The 8,965-nt window shown below is 49.2% G+C and overlaps 1 protein-coding gene across 1 annotated transcript; it reads left to right on the top strand.

The window, feature by feature from the left end:
* Positions 1 to 313: 313 nt before the first annotated feature.
* On the top strand, positions 314 to 8,409 carry dact1 (dishevelled-binding antagonist of beta-catenin 1). The gene is made up of 4 exons (XM_084678486.1): positions 314 to 1,038; positions 3,197 to 3,326; positions 4,234 to 4,389; positions 5,474 to 8,409. The coding sequence occupies exons 1-4, from the start codon at positions 694 to 696 to the stop codon at positions 7,606 to 7,608; spliced, it is 2,766 nt and encodes a 921-aa protein (XP_084534612.1). The 5' UTR covers positions 314 to 693; the 3' UTR covers positions 7,609 to 8,409.
* The last annotated feature ends 556 nt before the right edge of the window (positions 8,410 to 8,965 follow it).

The following is an 8,965-nucleotide window of genomic DNA, read 5'->3' as shown; positions in this document are numbered from 1 at the left end:
TTACCGTTTAACATGGCTCAGTGCATGGTCATTGACTTTGGCACACCTTCTTTTCTTTTTTTTACATTTGCAAATGAAACATATTTTTATTGCAAATTAATTGTTGAAAAAGTTCATAACTCATTTAAAATCAGTTGTACAACAAACTATCCAAGTGGAAATACATTTGTGCACTGTTTGAGTTGCCTATTCACAGGGCCTATCAGTGTCTTAGATGGGAGCCGGCGGGCACTAGGACAGCACAGTAAAATGTAAACGTCCGTTGTCCGCTACATCGCTGAATTGAACTCACAATTCAGTCAGTGCGAACAGAGCGACTTGTCAGTGGTGGTCTTCTACGTTTATACTTCTGTAGTTCACTCAACTAAGCGTTTATCATTCGTTTTTTGTACTTTTTTTTGTTGCAAAACTTATCTCGTCCTAATGTAATAATATTGGTAAATCTTTGATAAACGAACGGACGTTTGGCGCGTGCATTTTGCCCTGATTTTATGCAGGTCCTTGGGATTGACACATCGTAAAAAGTTATGGACTACACTGGACTGAAAAGATAGGCTACATTTACGAATTATGTGACATATTTTATTTTCGAAATCCTTGAAACAGTATGGGTTTCTTGTGTCTTTAGAAAGTGACCACATGTGTCCCACAGTTGACAGTGTGATGTTGTAAATCTTTGGTGGTAGCTTGTGGATGGATACAATGAAGCAAACGGGCGCAGCCTCGGAGATGCTGCCTTCCAATGACTGCTCACAGATGCGGGATATCAGGAGGGAATGTGATGCTCGTTCCCGAGAACGGGTGGAAGGTGAAATGGATCGTCTGCGTATTCGGGAAAGACTTGAAGCAACGCTTGCGGGTCTGGGGGAGCTGGAATACTTGAGACAGAGGCAGGAATTACTGGTCAGAAATGTGCTCAATCACCCTGAGGACGCGATTCCAATTGGAGATAAAGCCTGTGTTACGCGCGAGGAGAATTACTTGAACTCTGAGGAGAAACTTCTCGAGGAAAATATTTTATTGCTGCGAAAACAACTGGTACGTACACTATTTCTCTGCACAATTATTCAGTAATTTATTATTTTTTGTAATAGCCGCGTATCCATTTAGCTGTGCAATTCCTATTGGACCTGCACCCAAGGGTCTACTTACCCTACAGGCGCGCTGGCATCTTGCAGTCCATGGAAAAACTGAACATCATAATAAAGTTGGCCACGTTTGCTATGCTCGCATAGAGGAGATGGTAAAGGTGGATTCAGCAGTCATGACAATGGCAAGACAGTAGGCTCCGTGTTCTGAAAGGTTTTCTAACGCCTTTTCCAGGTCAATTAAAATACCCTTTTGTTTTTCATAGGGAATATTTGTCTAATGGACCATGGTGTTATTCATGTACACTGTGAACAACTGCGAAGACTTTTAATTATTTATGCCTTGCTTAATTATCAGTCGTGAGTAAGCCTACTGTCAGACCAGTGCTGTTGTTTCCCCTGAGAAACGCTGGGAATAGCAGGATGGCCTTATAAGAATGGGAATGAGTGTTATTTAAATCGAGCTTCCTGAAGGTCGCAGGAGATTCCTGGTGCACTAATGCGGTCTGCGAGGGGGTCCAGTCACCTCAATGAGATTTGTCGATGAGTTACAATAGACTGGGCGACCGAAATTAACTTTTACAAGCAGATCTCCCACCTCCCGCTGGTGGTAAAGGATGCCGAGGAGTTATAGCCCTGGTCGCCTCATATGCAGCCGTTTAAGCCGGTCAAAAACACCCGTTTCCAATTTGAGCCTTTTTTTATCCAATGTGAATTGAATCAGGAAGAAATGTGTTTGTGGAAAAAGTTACATCTGCTCCACAATGATGTAGGTCATATATACATGCCTGTTATCTTAGGCTATTCAAGGAGGGTCATAAACAATTATCCAAACAACATATTCAGGTAGTCTGTTTGCACAACAGTCACGTCCCATCCTGTTGATTCAGACAGTCAGGGAGTGAAGTTGCTTTTCTGCATTCAAAAAACAATCCCTGAAACTCCACGCCTCTCAGTCTTTTGCTGCAAATGGTGGTTTGTTAGTGTGAGAAGTGGTCTCCAAAGCCCTATTCTGCTCTGAGGTTGAAACTCATTAATCATTGCTAACTCCTGTCAGAGGCTTGGCTTTACTGCCTGCCATTCCCCCTACAGAGGAAGTCCTGCTCTGCTACATATAGCCTACCCTGACTGACTGGAGTCTGGGCTGCATTATTGGAACTCGGCAGCAAATGGCAGCCTGGGACGCATTCCAAACCAGCCTCTGGACCCCTATCTACTCCTTAAGATGTGGGGAGAGGTGTTAGAAATACACTTGGAACTCCTTCTCAGGGGGTGACCAAATACAATATGCTAAGAGATAGAGAAAGAGAGAGACAGAGAGACAAGGACAATATGGTGGTTCACGTTTCTTCCTTCTATGTTAGACTTTTGTTAGTTTGTATTAGTATGATTAGTAACCTTGCCTATTGCTTAAAAACCAGAACATCCACCCAATTCATAGTTTAATGGTAGACACCAGGGTTCATTTCACAGGTCAGCGGTTTGAATTCCACTTTGTTCCTCTGCTCCAGCCCTGTCAGATCTTGTGCAGTATCTACGGGAAGGGTACAGGGTACATGTTGGATGGAACAGTTGTCAGAGCAAGCCGGGCCATCCATCAGAGAGCAGGTCATTAGCTGGATGGTGTCTGTCGTTGCCAACCTTGCCCCCACCCTCGGGGTCTGCTTCTGCACTGGTGTTGTGTCCTCCACCCTGCAGAGTGGCATGCAGCATACCTCCTGGTCTGCCTGTGGTCATGAGTGGCCTGTTCCACATAGACAGAATAGCTAGCATAGCCCACATGGCTGTTCTGAGCAGGGGCTGTCAGCACTGCTGCCGGACATGGGTCTAATGTAGCCCAGGACTAAAGCAGTTAATGACCTCTGATATGCACCGACACAGTCCGCCTAAAGGTTTGAAGACACTCTGTAAATTCAGGAAGGTGTGTGGATGATTCAGCCAATCATGCCAGTCGTGCTGTTGGTTCTTCTCAAGGGATGAAGGAGTATTTGGAGACCTAGTCTAAAATTTGGACCCTCGCAGAAAGGAGTGAGGACGTTAATGTTCTTATAGGCTGACTATGTGAAACAGGATGTTGAGGAATGACCATTTCCTGTGTTTCTCTACAGAACTGTCTGAGGAGACGGGACGCCGGCCTGATCACTCAGCTGCAGGAGCTGGACAGGCAGATCAGTGACCTCCGATTGGACACCGAGGTGTCACATGACCCGGGGGAAACAGACAGCCGGCCAAGCTCAGGTCAGTAAGGACCTCCTGACAACCATACGCGACCAATCGCATTGGTCGATTTTGTCCCTTATGTTTCCAGTGTCTTGTGGTGGAGAAATCAAGCCTGTCCATTGTGTTGGGCAGCCACTGATATGGTAAAGCTCACATTCTGGGTGTCTGGTGTGCCGCCTTATCCTCATGTGAATTGTACACGCACATTCCTAATGAGGGAGGTCATGTTGGCCAGTATAATTCTGTCAGCCGCACCACAGACAGAATGCTATATTGAGAGTCCCATACTCAGATTAGAACCAAGGACATGGACTAAATCACTCTATCAGTAGAAGCAAACACAAAAGAATGTTATTGTACAGCCTTCCTATAAGTCCATCTGACAGTTTAACATTTTTCAATTGCAAGACCATATCAGACCATATCCAGACAGTGTCTAGGAATGAGCACATCTATAATAAGTAGAGGCCGGTGTTGAAGTGGATTTTTCCTACATTGATCAAGTTTCAGACATGGCCAATTTTTTTCCGTCTGTCGTCAGGGAATTAGTATTCCTGTCTGTTCCCAAGCTTGTTTAGTAAGCAAGCATGTTACAGAATAGTGCTTCTAACTTTAAACTCGCTCCAAATAGCAAGAAAACCAAACCTTCCTACCAAAGCCCACATCTACTCTAAACCCGTGTGTTTCTCGAGTGCTTGAGATTTCTGCCTTCATCCTTTTAATAGCTCAGGCTGTTGGGTAATAAATACTTTGGATGACAGCTCTCTGTATCTCTTCTCTGTGGGGTGTAAAATCAATGTGTTAAAATGTCTCTCTCTGCTCTCTTAACCCTCTCCTTCTCCCACTATGTGCTCACTCTTTCTTCCCCCCGCCCGCCTCGCCTCTCCTGCCGTCTCGCTCTCTCTCCTTCTTTCTCTCTCTCTAGGTTTTTACGAGCTGAGCGACGGTGCTTCTGGCTCTCTCTCCAACTCTTCAAACTCGGTCTTCAGTGAGTGTTTATCCAGCTGTCGCTCCAGCACCTGCCTGTGCAGTCCTCTCGACACCTCCCTCTGCTCCTCCGACGGCAGGCTGCGCCCCGCAGGTGAGAGAATGCCCCCCCCCCTCACAGCACCTCTCACCTCTCATTCCTCGCCCCGTATTCCTCTTTTATCCCTCTCTGCTGTCATCCCCAGCATTTCTCTTTATTTACCTTAATTTGATCCGCTAGATATTCTCCTTTGCCTCCCTCACTTCCCTCCTTGCTTCTTTCTTCTCCTGCCTTGTGTCAAGGTCAGAACATCACCGTGGTGATTGATGTCACATGTGGCCCTTCTGGCCACAAGTCTTGATCCTTTTGTTCTGTTTACTTTGTAAACACCACTCTCTTCCCTTCTCCTGGAAGCCCCCTGCCTGCCCCCCCAGACCCCCACTCTCTCCCTCCTCCTGGAAGCCCCCTGCCTGCCCCCCCAGACCCCCACTCTCTCCCTCCTCCTGGAAGCCCCCTGCCTGCCCCCCCAAGACCCCCACTCTCTCCCTTCTCCTGGAGAAGCAGCCTTTCATGTTGGCTGTGGTTCAGCTCACCTCCCAGTCTCCCTGCTGGTATTGTTTTTGCAGGTTTCAGGATATATTTACACAACAGTGTCATTGAGTTCTGGAGGGGAGAGAGAGAGAGATAAAGAGTGAGAGATGGAGGGAGCAAGCAAGAGAAAAAAAGACAGTAGACTCACAGAAAAAGATACAGGGGCAAAGACAATGGGCCTGGTATTGTGTACATGTATAGAGAGAGAGAGAGAGAGAGAGAGAGCTAAAGACAGGGAGGACCAGTATGAAGCTGAAAGGTCAGCTGAGGAGTTGTCCCAGCCAGGCAGATGGTTCTAGAAGCCACACCTATGATAGGAGTCAAACAAAAGGGCCATTAGCACGTCTAAAGCAATCACCAACCCCCAACCCCCCCTCCTTAAACACAAACACATACACCCTCAGTCTGCATGAAGAAAGGATGCCATCACAGCTTGTCAGCAGCGTACAATCCTGCTGCTGGCAACTGCTACATTGTTAGTGCTGCATCCTTCTGTCAGAAGGAGAGTCATAGCCACTTACCCTGTCGCTTCAACCTTGCAAATCTACACTGATTTTGTTCTCAAACACTCTCTCTCTCTGACTGACCTCTCTCCTTTCCTCTACAGATGAGCTGGGCAGCTGTGCAGAGTGCGAAGGTCCCTGTGACGAGCAGTCTTCCGGAACAGTCCGACGCTCCCTCTCCGCCCCCTACCCCCCCTCCCTAGATGGTAGCTCGGACGGACCATCCAAGTACCACTGTGACCTGGTGGCGAGGAACGGCAGCGACATCTATCGCTACCCGAGCCCGCTCCACGCCGTGGCAGTCCAGAGCCCCATGTTTATCAGCTCTCTAGCGCCCCCTGGGAGAGAAGACGGTGGGCAGGGGAGGGGAGTAGGAGTTGGAGGTGGAGGAGTAGAGAGTGAGACCTCCGGAGATGCCCAGAAGGCAGAGAGGGAGAATGTTCTGGTACCTCAGAGCACCTCCTGGTCTTCTTCCCAGCACACGCCGTCCCCCAGGCGCCTGGACAGCTACATCTACAGCCTGCTGCAGAGGAGAGCCCTGCCCCTCCGCACCTCCAGGCCCAGGACCAGCATCAGCACTGACCCCTCCAAGAGCATTCTCCGGCAGGCCAGCCTGTGTGTGAGGCAGGGCGCTGCGGGCCAGGCCGGCGCAGGGCAGTTGCAGGGGCTCGGGAACGGGACACTGAGGACTTCTGAGGTGAAGCACGGCTGGCCGCCGTGTTTGCAGACGGGGACCACAGACCCCCCCTCGGCCTCCCCTCAGAGACAGTGGTCGGGAGAGGGTGTTGGGATGACGGTCCAACAGGAGAGTACCCTGTCTCAGTCACACACTCAGAACGGATACACAGTCCCTGGCAACCAGCCTCAGACTGGATACACAGTCCCTAGCAACCAGCCTCAGACTGGATACACAGTCCCTAGCAACCAGCCTCAGACTGGATACACAGTCCCCAACAGTGAAATTCACACTGTCCCTAACACCAACAGCCTGCTGAAGAAAAAGAACTCCTTTTCTGCTAACAAAGGACCTTCGTCAGGGACGATGTCAGCCCCTCCTCTCCCGCCTAAGGATTACCAGGACCTGGGCAGTCCCAAGGCGAACTCCTCTCCTAAGGAAGGCAAACTACAGTACCACCCTGGATCAGTGGAGAACACCCTGACCAGGACCGCCCAGACAGCCACGCCCAAGAACAGCCCCAAGCCCCTCCCCCCTGGACCGAGTGGGAAAGACGATAGGCCATCTCTGGAGCTGGTCAGCTTAGGCTCCTCCTCCCAGAGCCAGGATGAGGGAAGTCACATGGTCAGCGCACAGTACATTCCCGCCCAGCGACAAGCCATCAAACTCCGCAAGGGAGGTGGGAAGAACATCAAGGTCGTCAAGGTGAAGAACGCCGCTCTGAAACCTCGGGTGATGATATCGGCAGGGCAGGGTGAGCCAGAAACCTTAACAACCAAGGAGAAGCAGCAGCCTCGGTCTGGGAACAGGAAGTCCCGCCTCCCAGAGGATGTATCTTCCCACGTCCACAAAATCTCCAAGCGAGGGGCGTCGTCCCGTGTCAAGCGCATCCCCGCCTCAATCCCAGAAGGCCGCGTTCTGGAGAAGCACGTGAGCGCTGTGGTCTCCACAGGCCGGTCACACGCGGCTGTATCCAGGCACCACGGTCACCATGGACACCATCACCACGGTCACCGTGAGGCAGTGGTTGCCAAGCCCAAGTACAAGCGTAGTGACTACCGTCGCCTGAGAGCCATCACAGAGGCTCCCTACGAGGAGGCCTTGAGGCGGGCCCAACGCAGGCAGAGGAGGGATGTGATTGGCCATGTGTCCACTGCCACCACCACCATGTACCTCCCCTCTAACCTCCAGTTCACCAGCCCCTATGCCTATGTGGGCAGCGACTCTGAGTACTCCGCCGAGTGTGCCTCGCTCTTCCATTCCACCGTCATGGACACCAGCGAGGACGAGCGCTCCAACTACACCACCAACTGCTTCGGAGACAGCGAGTCCAGCGTGAGCGAGGTGGAGCTGGGGGGAGAGAGCAGCAGCTCCAGCGACTCGGAGGAGAGCGGAGGAGCTCTCAACTGGCCCCAGTTCGGCCAGGCAGCGGCCGGGTCGGGACCCCATGACATGACCCCCGCCCAGGCCAAGGCCTTCGTCAAGATCAAGGCCTCCCACAACCTGAAGAAGAAGATCCTGAGGTTTAGGTCTGGGAGTCTGAAACTCATGACCACCGTTTAAGGAGGTCAGGGTTTCAAACTGATGACCACCTTTTAGACTTTTTGCTTAACCAATCAAATTGGCTGTCCTGTTTGCTCAACAAGTGCCTAGGCTGAATTAAGGGTTGTGTTTATTAGAAAAAGAGAGTAAACTTCTTTTCATTGAACACTATCAGGGTCTCCGCAAAGATGGCTGACTGACTTAGATGAACTTTAAACTTGGGAAGGGTGGATTGCCATTTCTTTGGCCCCCGAATTGGAAGGAAACCGGCGATCCTTTCTCTCCCTGCACTTTCCCTCAGATGGAGGTCAGGAAGGAGCGCCTGACTTGCCCTGATCTGCCACACTGTCGGTTTATGTAGCCTTCTTTTGTATGTATTACCATGGACTCAAACCCTAGCTGTTGAGCACCCACCTAAACACATTCAACATTTAAATGCTTTGGAAAGGTACCTGCTTTAATTTGGTTGTTTTTTGGATTAAAGATATTTAAAACGTAATATATTTGTTTGGTACCTCTTGGATATCTATGTGTGGTACTATTCAACTGGTGACTGAAGCAAAGTTTGACTTCTGTATGAGATTGTAGTTAGGCTTAGTCCACAGGGTGAACAGAGATGTTATAGAAAACTTCACTGCTGATGATAACATGGCACTGTGATATTTAAAATCAAAAACAGACCATAATATGCATGAACCAACTTCTTTATCTTCATCTGTTGTCGCTATCGACTTTAATTGTACATGTTCTATGGTTGTATATACTGTATAATGTCTCTATGTTCATAATGGTGCTCAACCCTTTTTATGCTTTATTAAATGTCTGCTTTAAAATCATTATCTGGTCTCTTTTAGTTGTCTTTATAAACAAATTAGTCTGGTATGCTGATTGTGTGTGTTCAGATGATTCGTTGCTTCTCTCACTCAAACGAGAAGCTTTGTGATCACTTGGTAGTGTGTGCATGACGCCCCAGTTAGTAACACTTCACCAAGACTCCACACACATCCTCACTCACACCCTCACGCACGAACCAAGCACACCACGCACACACTCCTCACTGCAGTCAACATCCGCTGCAAGAAGTCTTTCCCAGTCAGAGGAAATTAACACAGCACCACAACATGGTTCATTCATGAGCTGAAGGATGAGGCGTAAGCAGAAATGGCAATCTAGATGGTACATGATGTGTGTGTGTCTGACCTTCAGTTCAGTGACGTGTCCTAGGGCTAGGTAACATGCAGTTCCCATGTCGCACGTTCCATGGTTCTAAAGTGTATGGAATCAGACATTAGCTTGTGCTTCTGGGGAAAAGGTGGTTCTGAAAGTGCTGAATGAACTCAATCCCTGGGATTAATTGTTTGTGTTGATTCTCTAACGT

This window comes from Hypomesus nipponensis, chromosome 3 (assembly GCF_054491055.1).
Source record: "Hypomesus nipponensis isolate SF chromosome 3, ASM5449105v1, whole genome shotgun sequence".
NCBI lineage: Eukaryota > Metazoa > Chordata > Actinopteri > Osmeriformes > Osmeridae > Hypomesus > Hypomesus nipponensis.
The sequence above is the reverse complement of the archived record's forward strand: the minus strand, read 5'-3'. Positions and strand labels throughout refer to the sequence as shown.